Here is a 23,087-nt window from a genome sequence, read left to right on the forward strand (position 1 = left end):
ATGCCCAGCTCACTTATATTTTCTTTAAAGGTTCATGTCTAGCTCTGAATCATTGTGAGTTAATTTTTGTGTGTGGTATAAGATAGGTGTTGAAGAAGCTTTGCAGTTGTACCAGTAACATTTCTCAAAGAAAACTCCAAGCATTTAGCAATCATTTTCCCCCCTGAGACTGTCCTGGCTGTTCTGGAATTCACTATGTAGACCAGTGTGGCCTGGACAGAGATCTACCTCCCTTGGCCTCCTGAGTGCTGAGATTCTTGGCGCGTGCCACCACACCTGGCCAAGCATTTTGCAATCTTGATTTTTCTAATTTCTGATTTTACAGAAAAATAGGAAAATTCTAAAATTTCATTGTTGGAGCTCCAGAAAATGAAGATTAGTGATGTTGTGATGGGCTTTTCTTTCCTCTGGTTTACATCACCATTAAACAACACTTAGTAAAAAAAGGATCAGGATGATTGCGGAGGGGATACTGCTCTCACATGTAATCTGGAGGGTTCAGGTGGCGGCACGCTTGTCTAGCGTTCATAACAACTTGGCTTCAACCCCATCCCACATAAAATCCAGCGTGTTAGCCTGGGCCTGTAATCTTAAGACTGGAAGGTAGAGGCTTAGAGTCGGGGTAGTGGATTAGGAACTCAAGATTACCTTCAACTACATTGGTTAGCTTGGGGTACATATATAAATTCCCATCTATTAAACCAAATATGAACTCTTACACTATTATTTTTGAAGGCAGGGGTCTCCTTATGTAGCTCTAGCTAGCCTGAAAGTCACATGTAGTGTTTTGAGGCCAGGAGATGGCCCCAAATTCACAGAGTTCTGTCTGCTTTTGCCTCCAGATTAAAAGTGTATGCCACTACACCTGGTTAAGTGTAAACTCTAAAACACATGCTCTGGTAGGAATGTTTTGGTTTGTTATTGATGTAAGGTCTCAGAATTTCTCTTAGATGCATATTGTAGAGCCGTCTCTACGTGAACAGCCAGAGGTCAGAGTTCAGCTGTGTGCTCTCAAACATATATAGGTGCTTTGGGCCCCATTCTCCAACTGTAATTGGAAGCTATTGTTAGCAAAGGTTCTTTCTAGCTTTTCCAGTAGAAATGCTGCCTCAGTCATTTCAAGCCCTTGTTCCTATGGTCCTAGATTTTTGAGAATAGTCTTACAGGGACTATGATTTGGAGATAAGGAAGGAGCTTCCTTTTGAGATTGGTCCCTCACGTCCTGTTTATCAGCACTTTTCTGAAATGAGGCCTACGAGGCAAAAGGGTCTGCTTGTCCACCACCTTAGCGTATAAATCGTTCTTGTTTTGAGACACTATCTCACTGTACAGTCACATCTTCCTGGATCTGCCTCCAAGTCAGTGCTGGGATTAAACTTGTGTGTCCCTGGCCTATAAAATTGTAGTCCGTTCTTCTAATCTGTTAGTGATCTTGCTCTCAGTCAATTGCTTTTCTCCCAATTCCCAACTGGATTAGCCCGAAGTGAGTAATTGAGAGATTAGAGTAAGAAAGGCCCAGGAGAAAGCACAGCTGCCAGGCTCTGGAATAGCACAGATAGAAGTGTACAGTTTCTGTATGGTTTCCTGGGGGTGAAGCTGCCTCCGGAAACTAGGTGCAGAAAAGCCGAAAACAGTGCAAAGCAGGGAGCTATGATATGGCCAGCTATGATATGGTCTGAGTCCTGGAAGTCTCCACCTACTAGACCTGCACTGTCATTGTCAAGCGCTTTTAACTCTGCTTAGTTTCATATTTCTCTTCATTTTCTCAAAACCAAATGAACAAACAGCCCCACCAAATGGTGGCCATAAAGTATATTCAAGAATATGTTTGAAAGTTATTTTCTTTTGAATGTATATCTTCTGATGTCTGTCCTGGACAAGATTATTCAATTTTAGGGGCTGGGCGTGGTGACTCATGCCTTTAATCCCAGCACTGGGGAGGCAGGGGCAGGCCTGGTCTACAAAGCAAGTCCAGGGCAGCCTGTCTCAAAAAACCAAAAAGGAAAAAAAAAAAGATTATTCAATTCTGATAATTAGATTAAAATTATAATTGCCAGTTGTACTTTATTGTTATAGTTTAAAAATGAATATATTGCTTGGTACCCTGTCACAAGTTGTAACTGTATAGCAATGTTTTAAAAAATCAGGAGACACTATCAGGTGATGTGGCTCAGGAGTCGAGCATGTCTAAGGCTCTGTGTTCTGTTCCCAGTGCCACATAAACACACAAACAGAGTCAGAAACCTTGCTTCAAAACCATAAGTACTTCTTAGTATACTGCATAAGGTAATATGGTCAGCAAGACACTATTGGTTTAACTTGTTGCACTGGTGTTGAATTATAAAATATTGTAAGAAAAATTTTCATTTCCTTCAGTTCTTTTACCCTCTTAATTTACTTTATATTTTGTTCGTATAGATAGTACCAATGGTATCTTCATCCATTTTAAATGTTACAAATTCATAAGAGGTAGTGGAACATTTCTGTCATTCATAAGTGAATGGTGGCCCATGCCTATAATCCCTTCACTTGGGAGGCTGAAGCAGGAGGATTGCTGAGATGGAGGCCAACCTTGCCTACATAATGAGTGGCTACAGAGTTAGAGTTAGACCTTGTCTTTAAACAAAAGCGAATGCAAATAATGTGCTTTTCCCATTCATGCCTTGCCCTACTCAGTCTACAACATTACATGAGACTAGGCATGTTCAAGGTGGGATGACCACAGATGACATTTTCCCCACCTCTGGGGCCAGAGGCCTTTTCTTTTGCAGTCCCTGTTAATATTATTATTTGGCGGGTAGTGGGGTGAGTGTTTCGAGAAAGGGTCTCTCTGTGTAGCCTTGACTGTCCTGGACTCCCTTTGTAGACTATAGAGCAGGCTGGCCTTGATCTCACAGAAGTCCCTTGCCTCTGCCTTCCAAGTGCTGGGATTAAAGGTGAGCACCACCATCATGCCTGGCAGCAATCCCCCACTCTTAGTGGTACTAACTGCTTTTAGTGCTTTGCCTTCCTAGGTTTTATTCTGCCTATTTGAGGGATTAAAGAACAAGCTAATAGGGCCTGGTGCAAATACCACCAAACTCTTAGACTAAGTATATTGTCAGCTTTAGAGGGTTGACTGTAGCAATTGTCTATGTTAACTCACCTAGCACTTGAAAATGAAGTGTACAAATGAGAAAACAGTTCCCTGGTAATGATGTTTACATGTTCTTAAGTGTTTCTGGAAAAACATGAGATTGTGCTGACAGAAAAAAAAAAATCCAACTTTTTTAAAAATGAGAAATTATATCTTACTGGGCTATAAATTTGTGAACTAAACTGTTTTATCTAATTAAGGAAATTTCAGCTGTGCAGTGGTAGCACAGAGAGGCAGGCAGATATCTCTGAGTTCAGGGTCAGCCTGGACTACACAGAGAAACCCTGTCTTGAAAAACAAACAAACAAAAGACAAAAACAAAAAAAGGATGGGGGAAAAAAAAATGAAAAAAATCTCTAAAAGTTGACTTAACCCTGACCTGTTGAATAGAAGCAACCCAGTTAACTGGGATTGGTCTTTCACTACATAGAGTAAACCTTTTTTGGTCTTTTAATGGTATTTCAGTTTTTTCTGTCTTTTTCTGTTGTTTATATATATGCCTTTTGTGAATCAACTAGAAAATGTCATTGTTTCATCTACTAATTGACACTGTGATGTAGCTCCAATTTTTATAGAATCATGTTTTTCCCTCTATATTCAGGCTTCCTTTTTTTTCTACTCATTTAAAAATAATTTTAAGAAAACTACTCAGATAGAAAAGTAATTTTTAATTCTCAACTATTCAGCTTTCATAGAAACCGCACTTCCAGCTCTTATTGTTCCCATCTTGGAGCCCTGTGGTAATTCGGAGTGCCTACACATTTTTGTTGATTTGCATTCTGGAATGTTCCAATTGATGCTTTACGGACTTGGTAAGTTACTCAATGCCTGCATTTATGTATGTGTACCATAAAACCATGAGTGGTTCGTGCCCAAACAGGTCAGAGGAGGGCATCAGATCTGGAACTGGAGTTACAGATGGCTGTGAATAACCATGTGAGTCCTAGGAATTCAACCTGGACCCTCTGCAAAAGCAACAAGTGCTCTTAAGCCCTAAGCCATCTCTCTGGCCCAAGGAAAAATATTTTTTAGGAAAAGCAAAACAAAAATATGGACTATAATTTGTAGGAAGGGTCTGGAGGTACAGCGTTGAAAGTAAGTATGGAAAGAATAATGAACTGTTATCTCTTCCTTGGAACTCTCAAGTCTGATTTGATTTTGTTTTGTTTTGTTTATTATGTAAAAATAATAACATTGATGGCTGGTAGATTTTAGATTATCTGCTCAGGAGTTTGTTTTCTAGTCTATCACTAATAATTGACATAAAAATGACTACTAGGAATTGCTAATATCCTTTGTGATTTGAGAACATACTCATGACCGTATAACTATGTAACTGGCTTGGGATATAGAGTCCTAGAAGAATTTTCTCTGGTCTTAAACTCAGTTTGATTTCTAGGCAAGTATTTGAACCAAACTATATTCCCAGCCCTAAAGTTTGATTTCTTTTCTTTTTTTTAACACTTTATTTTTATCTTATGTGCATTGGTGTTTTGCCTGCATGTGTGTCTGTGTGGGGGTGTCAGATCTTGGAGTTACAGACAGCTGTGAGCTGCTGTGTGGGTGCTAGGAATTGAACCTGAGTCTCTTGGAAGAGCAGTCAGTATTCTTAACTACTGAACCAACTCTCCAGCCCTAAGTTTGATTTCTTTTGAGGCCAGCCTGGTCTACAAAGCTAGTTCCAAGACACCCTAGGCTACACAGAGAAACCCTTTCTCAAAATAATCAAAAAAGAAAAAATTTTGATTTCTAACTTGTTTTGTTACTGAGTTGGCATTCTCAAATGATATATATTTACTAGGAGCAAAAGTATTTTCTATGGCTGGTCAATATTCCTGAATATTGTGGTATATTTTCCTTTTGAAGTTAATATTAAGTAAATTAAATTGAATAAAATAAGGTTTTTTGAATGTATCATGTGGCTATAAAGGTAAGTTAAATTTTATTTTTTTTTTAAAGATTTATTAATTATGTATGTAGTGCTCTGTCTGCACGCCAGAAGAGGGCACCAGATCTCATTATAGACAGTTGTGAGCCACCATGTGGTTGCTGGGAATTAAACTCAGAACCTTTAGAAAAACAGTCAGTGCTCTTAACCTCTGAGCCATCTCTCCAGCCCAGTTAAATTTTATTATTTATTTATTGAAAAAAATTTTTGAGACAGGGTATGGTTGGCCTAGAACTTGCTGTGTAGATCAGGTAGGCCTTGAATTCATAAAGACACCACTATTTCTGCTTTTCAAGTTGGGATTAAAGGCATGTACCTACCATACCTGGCTAAAAAAAAAAAGAAAAAATTAAAAAAAAAACACACACATTAGCAGCTCATGGAAAATAGGACTTTGAATCACATATTTATGGTAGGTAAATGGCATATGGCAATGGTTTATTGTTGGTTTTTTTTGTTTGTTTGTTTTTCCAGACAAGGTTTCTCTGTTTAGCCTTGGCTGTCCTAAACTCCCTTTGTAGACCAGGCTGGCCTCGAACTCACAGTGATCTGCCTGCCTCTGCCTCCCAAGTAAAAGCGTCACCTTTTATTTCACAAGTATACAATAATTAGTTCCACACAACAGCAGACCATCCCAAGGAAGCACTGAAATTCTATCATCTGGTTCCTGCTATTCATCCTTTTCCTCAGCATTATCTTCTCCAAACTAATTCTTCTCTAGGGTCCTAATAGGCTTTAGCAAACTTTCCTTTCTCTATCTCTTCCCACATACAAGGGCAAATTTAGCACACATCAGCTCAGACATGATCCAAGTGAGCCCAGGCCTCAGCAGTGGCTGTGGTGTTGGTCAGTTCACCAATGGCTCACTACACTTTGGCTAGGTCCACCATCTACCTTACCCCAAGGCTGATAAGTGTGTTAACCATGTGTTAACCAAGCTAGTGAGTAACCAAGGCAACCTAGATGGTACAGTTTGCTTTGAGGCAGCAATGACAACACTGACATTTTTGGGAACCATGTTACTGTGATATAACTAGCACTAAACTGTGTATTATGCCATGTCTGATCTTCTAGTTGGCTGGATTAGCCAGATGATGGGCATCTGGGGACAGAGAAAGTCAGTGTTGGACAGGGCACCATGAAACGTCTCCTAAAAGAGGCAGTGATCTGAGACACAGGTGGCCAGTAAGGCAGTTAAGGTTAGTTAGGATGGAGCTCAACATCAAGGTTTTTCTGACAGATGCCATGCAGGAACAGAGTGCTCCAAGTTGGTATGGACAGTAACTAGAGAGCTAGGTAAATAGACACTGCTAGCTTGGACTTCTTGCTGTGATCAAACCAGACATTCCATCAGGAAGAGGGCAGACACACACAGCCAGTACCACCATCAAAGCTACTGAAAATACCAAAACCCTGCGTATTAGTCAACATACCGGCTGCAAATTCTTTGCCATTGATGAGCTACCAGAGAAGCCAATAGTAGGCGCTAACACAAACTTCATAAATAGCCATGCGTTTCAAATCTTGGAACACAACTTTGGCTTCATGTTTGCTACTCCCCATCATCCTGTACCCACTGAAAAAGGATTGCCATAGCTATCTTATCTCTTGTACTTGACCACCTACAAAATACCATATTCTAGCTGGGTGTGGTAGCGCATGCCTTTAATCCCAGCACTTCGGGAGGCAGAGGCAGGGGGAACATTGTTGTGAGTTCGAGGACAGCCTGGTCTACATAGTGAGTCCAGGACAGCCAAGATAACATAGAGAAACCCAGTCTGGGGCGGGGGGAGGGGCTGACCTCAACAAAAATACCATATTCTCTTTAGCAGAGCAGGCAATCCTAATCAATCTGGAAACTAGCCTAGCCAATGGAGATGGCGATGCATGTGTGTGTGTGTGTGCACGTTTACCATACACTACTTTTCGGTTTCCATTCCACAAGGCGGGACAGAAGTGGACTACAGGGAGCTTCCACTGAGACACTACCAAAGAGTGAGGGAGTAGAGTAGAAGGTCAGCTGGCTCTGAGGGTACAGTATACTGCACAGCACCCCTGGTGGGAGGGTGGGCTTATGGCCCACTACCGGCTGCTACAGCCCCGTGCCAGCCACTGCTACACTACCCCCAATACCCTGGGTGCCTTTTACTTCTCAAAGCCTTTTCTTTAGCTATTTTCTCAAGCATTCATAGCACACATTCAAATAAGCACATAAAAATGAAAAGAGACAATAGTTTCTTGTGCATAGAGGTCAAGATGCTATACCAAGATACAGTAGAAATGTATTTTCTCACAGAATAGTCTCAGTGTCAGTGGCTTCATTCCTGACTCCTAGGCTTTTCTGACCATGTCTTCACAAAGAGATGTACAACTTCCCTTACAGTTTCTATAGAACAGTGGTTCTCAATCTTCCTTATCCTGTCACCCATTAATACAGTCCCTCTTGTTGGGGTGACTCCTAACTATAAAATTATTTTCCTTGTTACTTCATAACTAATTCCACTACTATTATGAGTCATAATGTACATTTCTGATATACAGAATATCTAATATTTGAAAGGGTCATTTAGGAGTCACCACCCACGGGTTGAGCACTGCTATAGAAGAAGGTACTCCACTTCAGGACCCCTTCTGAACTTAGCTACCTCATAAAGCCTGCCTTTGCACAGCACTGCAGTGGACATAGCGGAATTGCGAGGTGGGAACATGGCATAGCACACCACAATGGCTTTTTACTTTTGTTTAATTTTTCTCTAGATTTGATCCAGTTAGTTGAAATCACTTTGTGCCTTCCTTCTTTGCTTAATGTTCTACTTAACTAATATTTTCTACCTCCATTAAAAATTTGGGCTAGGATTAAGTAAGCCAGTCATTGTGGACAACAGGTGTTGCTTATGCCTGAGCTCATTTGTGTGCTGTAAAAACTAACATTTTAATAGATTGTGAGTTTTTTTTTTTTAATTTTTAATTTTATTTTTTTAAGATTTATTTATACATACAGTGGTTTGCCTGCATGTATGCCTGCACGCCAGAAGAGGGCACCAGATCTCACTGTAAATGGTTGTGAACCACCATGTAGCTGCTGGGAATTGAACTCAGGACCTTTGGAAGAGCAGCCAGTGCTCTTAACCTCTGAGCCATCTCTCTAGCCCCGCGTTTTTTGTTTGTTTTGTTTTTTGTTTTTTAATTAAGGTTTTAAATGTAGCAATTTTGAATTTTAAGTACTAATAAGTTGGAAATGCTATTTAACTCTTAAAAAATACAGGCAAATAACTATGCATTTGCCACTTGTTCTTGCCAGTGAAATGTAAAGGAGCAAAAACAAGTTGCTTGACAGTTCCTAATGGCTTTAGTTTATACTCTTACTAAATTACAGCTGATTTTTCTGCCAATTATTTTTTTTTTTTTTCATTTAAAGTTTGGCTACAAAGATAAAGCTTTTGTTTGTCTGGTAAGCAGTGAATTAATGAGTTCTTTCTTCTGTAGACCAGGCCACTCTGGAGGACATAGAAAAATGTGTGAATGATGACATGAAGCGGATCATCCCTTGGATTCAGCAACTTAAGTAAGCTTACTTAATTTAGCTCAAGGTTGAAAAGTGAAACCTATCTTGACAGTATTTATTGTCTTCTCCTATGACATGAAACCTGAGCACCTCTGGTACCTTGACCTCTAAATTGCCTTGGATTGCATCCAGGATGGCAGTCCTCATATCAAATCCCCGCTAGAGCCAATGCTGGTCAGAAAGGCATGATGCTAAACTTTCATTCCTTGCCATTTTTTCCCTCCAGAACAAGCACTTTACCGATCACTTAACAAACATCTGTACCGTGTCCTCTAATAGAATCCCACTTATTCTTACTCATAATCCTTCTCGTATTAAGCTCTCAGCAGACACTGTCAGAATAGTTGTTACTTTTACTCTAACATTGTTATTTAGTTTCTTCCAAAAATCACCCTGTTAACAGAACCAGAGATAATTATCTGGGCTTTTATTACCATTCTGGCTACACTGAGGAACCATTAAAACAACTCTTTTTTTTTTCCTCATTTCTTTTGGTTTTTAAAGACAGGGTCTCTCTGTGTAGTCCTGGCTGTCCAGGACTCACTTTGTAGACCAGGCTGGCCTCGAACTCACAGCGATCCACCTGCCTCTGCCTCCCGAGTGCTGGGATTACAGGCATGCGCCACCACGCCTGGCTAAACTCTTATTCATTTATTTCTATTTTTGAGACAGGGTCTCATACAACCGAGGCCCACCTCGGACTTCCTAGTAGTACTGTCATTATAGACATAGACACGTGCCACTGTGTTCAACTCAGAGTCTTCAATATATTTATAAGACTCCAAGAAATTAACCAGCTTCAGAGATAAAAACTCAATTTGACACACCAAGCATTGTGGTATACCCATAACCTTTACTCCCAGGACTCAGGATGTTGGGGCAGGAGGTTTGCCATGAGTATCACAAGTACATGGCCAAGCAGAGGTACATAGAAGAGGAAGATTGTTTAGTGGGCCTGTTGTGTATGAGGTGTTCTAGAATCTTCCTCCTTTTGTCACTTTTGGTTTTATAGCTTTTTAAAAAAGCAAAAAACCAAGGTCTTAAGTAGCTCAGCCTGAAATTCTGTGTGGTCAAGGATGTGACCTTGAGGTCCTGATCTTTCAATACCTACCTACCAAGTGGCTGGGGTACCAGGCATACCAGGCATATACAATCATGCCTGGTTTTAATGTAAATATCTGTTTTACTGCAATCTGTGTAACAATGTTTTGTTTGTTTTGTTTTTTTTTTGTTTTTTTGTTTTGTTTTTTTGAGATGGTTTCTCTGTGTAGCCTTGGCTGTCCTAGACTCGCTTTTGTAGACTAGGCTGGCCTCGAACTCACAGCAATCCGCCTGCCTCTGCCTCCTGAGTGTTGGGATTAAAGGCGTACACCACCATGCCCAGCTAACAATCTTTTTTAGAGATTTATTTATTATGTATACAATATTTTGCCTGCCTGTACACCGGTCCACCAGAAGAGGGCACCAGATCTCATTGTAGATGTTTGTAAGCCACCATATGCTTGTTGGGAATTGAACTCAGGACTTTGGAAGAGCAGCCAGTGCTTTCAACCACTGAGCCATGTCTCCAGCTCCTATGCAACAAATTTTAAGATTTTAGTTTCATGTTTGTACACTTTTGACCAAACAAGCAAGGTTTAAATATTTAGCATGTTTTATAATTCACATCTTCCATAACTTGAGGTTGTTTATCTGTCCTTATAGCTATGAGAGAAGTAGTATTTAAAACCAAAAGCCAAATCCTAATTTTATTTATCAAATGTATGTCTTTATTTTAACTCTGTTCTGATTTTACTTATGATAGTACTTATAAATGATTCATCATAGGTAGCCAGATTATATTAGTAATTGGGGTTTTAGAAAATTTTTGAGCTATTACTTTATTTAGTTTTGCAGGATGTCACTATAGTCCTTTCTAGTCTAGAGCTCACAGATCCTAATGCCTTTGTTTTCCAGTTGCTGTGATTAAAGGTGCATGCCACCATATCCAGCTGAGCTGCTATTTTAAATGTGATAAAATTAGCCTACTTTGGGTGGCATACACTTTTAATCCCAGCCCTCAGGGATGCAGAGGCAGAGTTTGGGGCCAGCTTTCTCAAAGTGAGTCCCAAGGCTACACAAAGAAAACCTGTCTCGATAAAAACCAACTAACCAAACAACAACAACAAAACACCCTACTTTAAGCATAACCTACTTTGAACAGTCAACTAATTTGTAACAAATTTGCCACAGTTGAGAACTGTTTCCACAATTGTAGAACATTTAGCACCTTTCTGTTGCCCATGTACAGTCAGTCATTGCTAGTCCCTGGTAATCACAATCTATTTCTCTAATTTTACTTTTTTGGCATCTTCTGCTTGTATTTTCAAGGTTTATGCTTAGCTTGTCTCAGTATTTCATCCTTATGCTTGAATAGTATTTCACTGAATGGAGGGACTACATTTTCTTTATTCTATAGTAACTTAGGGTGTACAATAAGTGGGGTTGTTAGTTCTTCTTGGCTGTTTTGTGAACTTACATTTTCATTTTTCTTTGGCTAAAACTTAAATAAACAGTAGAAGTGTTGAGGTAGAGAGCAAAAATTATGTTTGACCTTTGAAAGAAATTCCTAAACTGCTTTCCAAAGTAGTTGTGCCACTTTGCCATTCAGTCAATATATGAGGGTTTCTCTGAGCATCTAGTTCATGGGATATTTTTTATTATGGAACAAAAACAGATTCTAATAAAAGAAACAGCCAGGCATGCTGGCACATGCCTCTCTAATCCCAGTACTTGGCAGAGGGAGGAAGATCACCCAGCTCAGCCTGATGAGTGTCAGGTTAGCCTGAGTGAGGGTCCTAATCCCCAAAATACCAAACCAAAGTAAACAATGCCCCCCGAACAACCCACATACAAATTATAAACTTCAAGTTTCTAGTATTTAAGTCAACAGACATAAAATTACATGTACTCCAAGTTAAAAAACCAGACAAACATACCTGTTGAGGCCAGAGTCAAGGGTGAAATAATAAGCTAGGCATGTGAGTACAAACCTCTTGTCTCAGCCATGAAGAAGAAGAGATGGGGGATTGTGATGGGATGTATAGTAAAGGCTTTGTCCTAAAGAGAAAAAAAAATAAAAGAAATAGTAATTCCACATATACTTCAAAAGGCTCCCTTGTACATTAATATGTAGATGTTTTATTTTGTTATTTTGAGACAGGGTTTCTCTGTGTAACAGCCCTGGCTGTCTTGGACTCACTTTTTAAAAAAGACCTGTTTATTTATTTATTTATTTATTTTGGTTTTTTGAGACAGAGTCTCTCTGTGTAGCCTTGGCCATCCTGGACTCACTTTGTAGACCAGGCTGGCCTCGAACTCACAGCGATCCGCCTGCCTCTGCCTCCCAAGTGCTGGGATTAAAGGCGTGTGCCACCACGCCCAGCTTAATTTATATATTCAAATAACATGTTTTATGCTTGTTTGTTTTATGAATTTTTTTTTAATTTTAGTTTTAAGAATACATCTCCTTCCAAACCTATTACCCTTCCCAACTCTTTCAAATCCTGGCCTCATTTTTTCCTAATTGTTATTATATGCACATGTATATGCATATACATCTGCATTCCTAAATGTGTCCGCTGGAGTCCATATACTGTTAGATTTAGGTATGTTTTTAGCGCTGAACTTTTGGCACTGGACAGTTAGTGCGTTCTTTCTGCTTAATAGGTTTTTGTTGTTGTTGTTGTTTTAGTTTTTCTCTGTGTAGCCCTCCCTGGCTGTCCTGGGATCTCGGTCTGTAGACCTGGCTGGCCTAGAACTCACAGCGATCTGCCTGCTTCTGCCTCCCAAGTGCTGGGATTAAAGGTGTGGGCCACCACTGCCCTGTATCACTTTAGGTTTATTATAAAAGATGCGGTGGTGACGCACGCCTTTAATCCCAGCACTTGGGAGGGAGGCAGAGGCGGGCAGATCTCTGTGATTTCAAGGCCAGCCTGATCTACAGAGCGAGTTCCAGGACAGCCAGAGCTGTTACACAGAGAAACCTTGTCTCAAAAAACCAAAAAGGAAAAAAGAAATGTTGAGTTTAGTTTGGGCTACCTTTAAGCATAAAGAATCTGTCATTCCCGGGCTGGAGAGATGGCTCAGCTGTTAAAAGCACCGCCTGCTCTTCCAGGGGTCCTGAGTTCAATTCCCAGCAACCACATGGTGGCTCAAAACCATCTATAATGTGATCTGGTGCCCTCTTCTGCAGATAAAGCACTCATATACAATAAATAAATAAATAAATAAATAAATAAATAAATAAAAAGAATCTGTCATTCCCTAAGCTGCTCTTTTCAGCTTATGGTCAATTTTCCTCCCAAACAATCAAATCATTCACAGTGCAATTTAAATTTCTTATTATAGAAGTAGAACTAGCAGCCAAATAAAAACTAGAGAAATGACTCATTGATTTGGTCATATGTCCCTTGACTAAATTTCAGTTATTCTATTTTTTTTTTTTTTAAACAGAGAGGGTTTCTCTGTGTAGCCTTGGCTGTCCTGGAACTCACTATATAGACCAGGCTGGCCTCGAACTCCCACCTCTGATTAAAGGCATTATCTGGCTGTTTCAGTTATTCTTTAGTACTCTTTAATTTATTTATAAATAGTGCTATCCAGTTAACCAGAAAAGTTATGATTTTATGATGTGAATTATCCTTTAAATTAAGGTTTTGGCTGGGACAACAGCGTTGCAAACAATCTATAAAACATCTGCCTACAATAACCAGTGAAACGTTGCAGCTTTCCAACTATTCAACGCATCCCATTGGAAATCTTTCTAAGAATAAGCTGTTTATTAAGCTTACCCGCCTTCCACAGTACTACATTGTAAGTATGCCGAGCATGACTGGGAACATTCAAGTTCAGTAATTCTGGATGTATTCAGTAAGCTTTCTTGTCTAATAAAGGAATTTTACCTTGTGTCTGACTTTCATATGGGGACTTTCTTTTTCTTTTCTTTTCTTTCTTTTTTTTTTTTTGAGACAGGGTTTCTCTGTGTAACAAGCCCTGGCTGTCCTGGACTTACTCTGTAGACCAGGCTGTCCTTGAACTCACAGAGATCCGCCTGCTCTGCCAACTAAGTGCTGGGTTTAAAGGTGTGCAGTTCCACCACCTGGTTTTATATAGTGATTTTCAACCCCGGGGTACAACTGAAGGAAGAAAAGAAGTCTACTGCCAAATGTAAGGTAGCCCCCATCTCTCACCCTAGTGCCTCTGCCATTGTGAGGCCTAGCTCATTAGGGAGGCTCTTTTCATTCTAGACAATGAAGGCTTAGCTTTTGATTGGAATTAAGCATGTCTTTGGTTAGATACAAAATATTAGGTGTAGCTAACTATAACTGTTATGAAGCTTTTGAGGTGTTTGGTGTCAAGACAAACTTGCTTGCTTTTAGTTGTACGTGAAGCTTAAAAATAGGCTAAAGTAGGTTTATTTTCTCATTTATTGGATAGCTACCCTTTTGTGGATGGTATGTACCTTTCAGTGCACTGTAAATTCTTCCTTTTTATATTTTCATTCTTTATAGGATTTTCTGAGATCTCTGAGTTTTCATATCTTTATTTTCCAGTTGGGGTTTTTGTTTTTGTGATCTTTGAATTAGTTATAATTATTTTTAAGAATTTACTATAGATATATTCTCACACTTAAAGAAGTTTCTTTGTACAACAAATAAATATTTTCATTGAAGATCTAAGGTATTTGTAATTTTAGTTCAAGATTTTTGTTTGAAAAGAATAGGAATGACCTGGCGGCACTCAGAGGAAGGACAGCAGGCCACCAAGAAGAGGCTTGATACCTATGAGCATATAAAGGGGGAGGAGGTCCCCCTCAGGAACAGTCACAGGGGAGGGGAGTAAGGGGAAAATGGGAGGGAGGGAGGAATGGGAGGATACAAGGGATGGGATAACCACTGAGATGTAATATGAATAGATTAATAAAATATATATTAAAAAAAGAATAGGAATGGCTTTTTAAGGTTTTCAGTTAATACCCTTTAAACATATTATCTTAAAGTGATACCAGTTCCCAGCTGATTTGTTGATCTATTGCTGACAGGGGTTTGATCATTTTGTTAGTTTAAACCCTAGGTGTGGCACTAGATCGGACATGTATTGAAAAGCTAGGATTTCAGCTCTTGGTGAGTTGCCTGAGTTACATGTGAAGCGATGGTGAATAAACAAACCACCAGAAACATTCATAGAGCTTTATATTCAGCCACACCAAAAAGAAAGTTCAAGTAGGTCCGTACTTTTAAGTTTGTGGCTCTCTTTAACATCAATGAATATCCAGTGTTTATTGTCAGTGTCCTAGTAGTAAAACAAAAATGTATTTCAATGGTGTAGTTCAATCATGAATATAGGGTACTCTTTTTCCTTTATATTTGTCACTTAAAGATACTATATTCATAAAGCAGAAAAGTTACTACAAGCATAGTCATTAAGAAGAGGCAGGAGGATGGCTGTGAGTTGAAGGCCGAGGCTACACAGAGAAACCTGTCAGAGGGTAGGTGGGTGGGGTCTGATCACTTTTTTTCTAAATAAACTAAGGTTCAGGTCTGTCCCTTAATTCATCGCTGTTTAGAAAATACAAATTGGGGCTGGTGTACATGAAAGCAGAGCACTCATACATAAACAAGTCTTAAAAAACAAAAGAAACATATTTTTTAAAAAACACAGAATTGTCTAGGAGCTGTGTGACGGTGGCATGTGCCTTTGATCCCAGCACTTGAGAGACAGAGGCAGGCAGAGTTGCTGAGATCTCTAGGTTGAGGCCAGCCTGATCTACATAGCAAATTTCAGGACAGACAGTGCTACAACGAGAAACTCGTCTAGAAGAGCAGAACAGAACAAAGAATAGGAAAAGATAGATTTCTATTACTGATCACCTTAGAGTTTTTTTCCCCTTTCTATTTGTTGGTTACCTCTGCCATACTCTGAAATCTGTGCTTTTTAGTATCTGTGGTTTATTATTATTTGAGTGGTGCCAGGTACGGAATCTAAGGTCTCGCATAGGCTAGGCAAGCAATTTACCACGGAACCCTTCTATTTTGTTTTCAGACTAGGTTTCACTAAGTTGCCCAAGTTAGCTTCAAACATGGCTTTGTAGCAATGCAGGTTTTGAACACACGCGCACATATGTATGTTTGTGCCCCCCAGTTTTATATAGAAGTCAGAAGAGGAGGTTTGATCCCCTTTGACTGCAGTTATAGATGGTTATGAGCTGCCATGGGTCCTGTGAATTGAGCCCAGGTCATCTGGAAGAGCAGCCAGTGCTCGTAACTTCTGAGTTATTGCTCAAGCCGCAGAACTTAAACTTGTAATCTTCATGCTTTAGCCTTCTAAATAAATGGTATTAAAGGCCTGACCCACCAGGCCTGCCTCAAATTATCTTCTTTGTATTGTATTGATTCTGGTAAAGGAATATAGTTGTAACCTCTATCTCCGTAAAGACATCGATTTGTCATGCCAGTAAGTATCCTCAGGCTCTATCTTTTTTAGCTAGATCTTCATTTTGTAAGATGGCATAAAGGCTGGGAGCAGCTTACCTTCTAGAAACAAACAAACAAGCAAGCAAACAAACAAACTGTGTTGCCTAAGGCAAGAAGGTCAATTTTTTTTTTTAATGTCCTCATTTCTCACAGAAATAATACAGGTTCTGGCTCCTTGGTGGTGCTTCTAGGAGGCACTTGGGACAGCACTGGCGGGGTGAGCTTCACTTCAGTGCTGCTTAAGTTCATGGTGGACCTATGGCAACCACAGTTTTCAGTGTAACCTCAGGGCTTAGCTAGCTGTGGTGGCAATATGTATGGAATCCCAGCACTTGGGAAGTATAGATAGGAGGAAGCAGTTCAAGACCAGCTTGGGCTGCATGAGACTCTACCTCAAAAACAAAAATGAGAATTCATGTTCACTTGTTTCTCGGTGAGGGGGATTTGTCTCCCCCGCCCCCCGGCCACAATAATTGAATTTTCAGGGTGTTTCACAGGCAAGGCAGGCAAAGGGGCAGTTTTTTGTTTTGTTTTTGTTTTTGTTTTTCAAGACAGGGTTTCCCTTTGTATCCCTGGCTGTCCTGGACTCAGTTTGCAGACCAGGCTGGCCTCGAACTCACAGAGATCCACCTGCCTCTGCCTCCTGAGTGCTGAGATTAAAGGTGTGAACCACCATGCCCAGCTAACGGAGCAATTTAAAATAGATACCATTCTAGAAGACCCAGTTGGCTTCTATATATATATATTTTTTTTCAATTTACAACAAGCAATATGACTATCAAGGATAACTAATGCCAATAATTTAATTATCCCATTTCTTGTGTTTTGTATTTACAAACTCTACTTGACGTAAGATGGAAAAAGTACAATGGTTCTTATTCTACTGGGTCTCATTTCTTTCTGATTTGGGCCATTTTAGGTTGTGGAAATGCTTGAAGTTCCCAATAAGCCCACCCAGCTATCGTACAAGTACTACTTCATGTCTGTGAGTACTGCAGATCGAGAAGATAGCCCTGTCATGGCACTGCTGCTGCAGCAATTCAAGGACAACATCCAGGACTTGATTTCCTATACAAAAACTGGGAAACAGACCAGAACTGGTACCAAGCACAAGGTACGGTCACATAGAAGTTAGCACAGAATTTATTAGTAGTAATGTTTTTGCAACCCCTTCCCATTTTATTTTATTAAAATTTTAACAAATTATTACTACGTTGGTTTTTTGAGACAGGGTTTTTCTGTTTAGCCCCAGCTATACTGGAATTCATTCTATAGCCCAACCTGGCCTCTTAACTCATAGCTCCTCCCACCTCTCCTTCCTGAGTGCTGGGGTTAAAGGCCTGTGCCACCACACCAGCTCCTCTTTTATTTTATTTATTCTTTTAAAAATACTTTTATTTATGCCTCTATTATTCATGTATAGATTTGGCTGGTCTGTCACTTGCTATGTTAATTATTTTGGCTTCTAGATTCACATCCTCTGAAGTGCTAGGGTTATAGGCATATGCTACCATGCTTGTTATTTTTTATTATTATTATTGTTATTATTATTATTATTGTTGGTTTTTATTCTTCGATACAGGGTTTTCCTGTATAAGAGCCCTGGCTGCCCTGGGCTCACTTTGTAGACCAGGCTGGCTTTGAACTCACAGACATCCGCCTGCCTCTGCCCAATAACACACCCTGCTGGTTTCATTATTTTTAAATGAGAAAGAATTAGATGCGGTTTTTAAGGCACAGAACAGCAGTGAAATAGTTATGCACAATTTCTTTAAAAGACATCTTTGAGAGTAGGAGGGTGGTGCTTGAAATGGAACCAGGGCTTTGTGCATGCACTCTAGGTAAGCACTCTATGACTGAGCTACGTTCCTGGCCTTGGCTTGTTTGTTTTTGATGCAGATTTTTGTTATGCTACATTTCTTTGTAGCCCTGCTGGCCTCAAACTCAAAATTCTTCTGTTTCTGCTTCTTGAATACTAGAATTAAAGATATATACCTTTACATTTGACCAAATGCTTTTGCCTTGGTAAACACAAAATATTTACTACTGCTGTCCTTGTGCCTGGGTTAAGATCTGTTAAAGCTGGGTGTGCACGCCCAGCACTAGGGAGGCAGAGGCAGGCAGGTCCCTGTGAGTTCAAGGCCAGCCTGGTCTATAGAGCAAGTCTAGGACAGCCAAGGCTACACAGAGAAACCCTGTCTCAAAAACAAAAAACAAAAATTTGTTCAACCCTTTGTTGAGAAGTTGAATTTGTTTGGCTTAGCACCAAGCTTTGTTGTTGTGCTTCCATTGCCTTTGTGAATTGCAATCACATGTAATCGTTTTTCACATTAAAACAATTATTTTCTAGTTGTCTGATGACCCATGTCCAGTAGAATGCAAGAAATTTAAACAATCAGGAGAAATGTGTGCCTTCAATAAAGTTCTAGCTCACTTTGTTGCTATGTGTGACACCAACATGCCATTTGTAGGACTTCGATTGGAGGTAAGTTGGAAATACTCAAGTGTTAACTGTTCTTTTGTGTCCTATTCCATCACCTCAAATTTATTCTTCTCTTTAATGCAAATTAAATTCTTCCCAATTAAAGAAAGTGCACAACTTCTACCTCATAGTAAGAACATAGGTCTCATTGGAGACTTTGTGGGTTTTTCTTGTTTCCCACCATTTATCCTCCTGGTTTCACCCTCTAGCAGTAGATAGGAGAGAAACAAGGATAGAGGGGAGAAAAGAATTAGAGAAATCCCCAAATCAATTTCTTTCCTTCTAATTTTTCTTTGACCACAGTTAACAAACAGAAATCAACCCTGCTAAACGACCAACAACCACTGACTTGCCTCTAGAGGGAACGCACATTTATGTACCGTCTGGAAAATTCCCAGAATTCCAAACATCACACAATCACAGGAATTACCTGCAGCTGGCAAAACCATTCTTCAGCTATAGCATGAGACAAATCCTAGTCAGCTGCTGCAGACAGTCCAAAGCAGTCCCATATTCCCACACCTGGAATTAAAACAAAAACACATTCTTATGTTTCTGTGTTTTAAAAGTAAACAAAATTCCAAAATTGTCGCTACATATGACTGTTTAAAGTATTGCTCTCCAAACAAACAAACAAACAAACAAACAAATAAAATAAAACAACCAAAAAGTATGGCTCTTTGTTAAGTTGGTAAAGTAATGTGAGTTGTTTTGAAAAGGGGTCTCATGGAGGCTAGGCTGGCTTTGACTTGCTATGTCAATAAACATAAACTTAATCCCTTATGTTTTTGTTTCTACTTTTCTATGCTGTGGTCACAGTCATATGCCATTTTGCCAGCTGCCACCTCCATTTCTCCATTTATTGTTATTAGTATTATTTTTTATGTGTATTGGTGCTTTGCAGCAGATCCACACTCTTCCTCTCTTTGTCCTTATCATTTGAATTGCTTATTGGAATGTCACTTAGTTATTACCTTGGTGTTGGCACATGATTTTGGGGCAGTGCAATGCATTGCTATCCCCCGCACTATGCACAGCTGGGAATCTGCAGAAATGGATGTCTTTTGCTGGTGCACATGGGACTGATAGCTGCACACAGCTAGATGTCTTTGTCCTCCTTTGTGATCCATACATGCTGCACACATGGGAACTTTCTACAGTACTTTCTTGAATTCCGTTAAGCTCTTAAAAACTACAATTTGTCGTTCACCTTGGTAGATATGTTAAAACACAACTCCATTTTCTGCTTATAATAATGCACCCTGAGCTAGAATAACTACATGTAATCTTCCTGGCAGTGCTTGTCTCTTTATTGATAGTAAGTTATTTTTTGAACTATTCCACACTTTACTTCCTTTGTCTTTTTGGCCATTAGCTAGCTTTCTAATCTTGTAGGGCTAGTCAGATATTTAACTCATTTTTAGAACAGGGTATGTAAAAATCCTGTCCTAGACTTGCCATTGTTTACTGAGCTCGAGCCTTTCCTCACTCCATCAGAGGGCCTTCTTGCACTCCTCTGTTTATGTATTTGCCTGAGATAAGTTCCATTTTGATCAAACAAAATAAAACCACTCTTACATTTTAGTTGCTTCATTTGGAAACACTTGAATTGATTCTGGATTACTTTTACCTTGTAGCAAAAAAATGAGTTCCTCTCCTGAATTTTGAAGATTTCCTTCCTGTGGAGATTTTCTTCTAAGCTAATGTCTGAAGCAACTCTGACTTGCACTTGCCTTACTATAGTTTCCAAGGAAGTCTAATAATAAAGCGCTTATCATGCCTGATATATTGTCACCTTGACAAAGACTGGCCTGAAAACAGATGGAATGAAAATAGAGAGCGTACAGAGAAAAAGCTGGTTTCTTTTGTTTCCTAATGGTTTAATACTGCTGTGCTTTTTCCCTTTTCAGTTGTCCAACCTGGAGATACCACACCAGGGAGTGCAAGTGGAAGGCGATGGCTTCAGCCATGCAATTCGCTTATTAAAGTAAGCCTGTGTTCTGTGTCTAACTTGGTGCTGCACCTTGCAGTCACACTGGAGAACAGTTTCTCTCCTGTCCAACAGCATACAGCAGAGCCTATGGCCCATGTAGGTGATGGATTTCTGTGTTGAATTGCTGCGGTCCATGTGCGGTTCCCTTTAGCCTATTGAGTGGTCATGTAGCACCATCTGGCACTTTAGGGCATCACTCCTCTTCTTCTATTTCACTTGTTAAACAGATAATTTACCGAATGTAACTGTTTTACGCTTGATTTTTGTAAGGCCCTCCAGGATGCTTTGGGGTCACATAGCAGCGCGGCGGGGGTTAGTTCAGAAGTTAAGATGGAAATTTCCGAGTAAGTGCCCATTAAACTCAGCCCGAAAGGAGATGAGGTTAGAGCAGAAGGCGCTAACCACAGGAGGTAACTGCTAATGTGAATGCTTGGAGGTAAGAGAGCTCTCAGCATGCTGGGCCTGACTGTTCAACAAGGCAGGAGATAAGGCAAGATAAGCATGGAGCTGGAAGCTGGAAGGGCTAGAACCTAGAGAGCTTTGAGGGGTCTTTGGATCCTTTGAGCAGAAACAGATAGTCTCAAGCTCAGGGTAACAGATTTGGACAGCGGTGACATAAAGTCACCATCCCCATGGTGGTAACTGAGTGGAAGTGCTAAATCAGATGAACAGCACTGTGTAAACAAATGGAGATGGGTGCTGGGCCTGGTGGTGCACATCCCTAATCCTGCAGTCAGGAGGATTGTCAGGAGTTGGCTTTCTGCCTGAGTTAGATGGCGAGATCCTGTCTTAACCCCTGAACCCCCACACATGCACAATAGGGGAATCAAAGATGGACATAGGGTTTGCTTATAAATGGAGAGAGGATAAATACTCCTTGGAAGTAGAACTAAGAGGTGGGAAGGCGAATATGAGAAGTACATAATGATAAGGAAATGTCACAATGAACCTCATTATTTTGTACATTAATAATTAATGACATAGCGGGGCGTGGTGGCGCACGCCTGTAATCCCAGCACTTGGGAGGCAGAGGCAGGCAGATCTCTGTGAGTTCAAGGCTAGCCTGGACTACAAAGTGAATCCAGGACAGCCAAGGCTACACACAGAAATCCCATCTCAAACAACAAAAAACAAACAAACCAAAAAAAAAAAAGAAAAAAAAAAAAGACACTTAGAGAAAGGGTGCTGTGGATATAATTGAGTTGACAGCATATTTTCTTGATATACATGAGGTCCTGTATTGATCCTTAGCAACTCATAAACCATGTTTGGTGCATGCCTCTATAGTCTCAGTACTCATATGGAGGCAGGAAGTGTTCAAGGTTTGGGTTGCTTTGCTTAAAATACAGATTAAAAAAATTATCAGCAAATTCTATTTGGCCACCACAGATAAGTAGATGATAATAATATTTGTGTTTTATTTTTAGTTTTAGTTTAGTTTAGGTTAGTTTCAGTTTTCACAGTTTATACAATCTTTAGAAATACCTTGTCAGCATTTTTATGAGAGGTTTTAGATTAATCTTCTCTAATCCTGGGGATGGAACCCCAGGCCTTGGACATGGCAGATGATCCCTTTATACTTGAACTCAAGCGAACTCTCTAGTGTCCTGCCTAGGAAAGATACCTTTCTTTCTTTCTTATTTTTCTTCTTTCTTTCTTTCTTTCTTTCTTTCTTTCTTTCTTTCTTTTTCTCTTTCTCTCTCTCTTTCTCTCTCTTCATTTCATAACAATTATTTATACAGTATTCTGCCTGCATATGTGCCTGCCCACCAGAAGAGGGCACCAGATCTCCGTACAGATGGTTGTGAGCCACCATGTGGTTGCTGGGAATTGAACTCAGGATCTTTGGAAGAGCAATCAGTGCTCTTAACCTCTGAGCCCCTTAAGGAAAGTCTTTAATTCTGGCTTTTCTCCTCTATATTTAAAACTTAAAGGGAAAATATAAAGATTGATAAATTTATTTATTTATTTTTAAAGATTTATTTATTTATTATGTATACAATGTTCTGTCTGCCAGAAGAGGGCACCAAATTTCACTATAGATGGTTTGTGAGCCACCATGTGGTTGCTGGGAATTGAACTCAGGATCTTTGGATGAACAGCCAGTGCTCTTAACTCTGAGCCATCTCTCCAGCCCAAGATTGAGAAATTTAAAGATATATTTTCCATATATTTTACCATTATTATGGTAGGGTGTTAAACATGATGGAGGCAAAAATAAATAATACATGTCTTTATGGTTTATTAAATTAAAATCCTGTACTGATCTAATTCTGCAATTGTTCTAATGCATTCGATTTTGATAAACTCTTCTTCTAAGCATTTACTCCTATATGTAGTAATATGAGTTGAACCTTCCAAGTTTTAAATTTGGGTATATTTTCCTCTCTTTGCTGAAAATATGTTCTGTTTTTATTCTACTTTAACTCCTTGAAAATCTGCTGAGTGG

The 23,087-nt window shown here is 39.7% G+C and overlaps 1 protein-coding gene across 4 annotated transcripts in view; it reads left to right on the forward strand.

Moving 5' to 3' along the window:
• Med14 (mediator complex subunit 14) overlaps positions 1 to 23,087 on the forward strand; it is a 98,140-nt gene that overhangs the window by 34,764 nt on the left and 40,289 nt on the right. For all 4 annotated transcript variants that reach the window (XM_051142413.1, XM_051142414.1, XM_051142416.1 and 1 more), the window contains exons 11-16: positions 3,823 to 3,948; positions 8,571 to 8,649; positions 13,344 to 13,503; positions 17,083 to 17,277; positions 18,514 to 18,648; positions 20,556 to 20,632. In XM_051142413.1, the coding sequence (XP_050998370.1) occupies positions 3,823 to 3,948; positions 8,571 to 8,649; positions 13,344 to 13,503; positions 17,083 to 17,277; positions 18,514 to 18,648; positions 20,556 to 20,632 (772 nt within the window). The remainder of the gene's footprint in view (positions 1 to 3,822; positions 3,949 to 8,570; positions 8,650 to 13,343; positions 13,504 to 17,082; positions 17,278 to 18,513; positions 18,649 to 20,555; positions 20,633 to 23,087) is intronic.

The sequence above is a fragment of the Acomys russatus genome, chromosome X (genome assembly GCF_903995435.1).
Source record: "Acomys russatus chromosome X, mAcoRus1.1, whole genome shotgun sequence".
NCBI classification, from domain to species: Eukaryota; Metazoa; Chordata; class Mammalia; order Rodentia; family Muridae; genus Acomys; species Acomys russatus.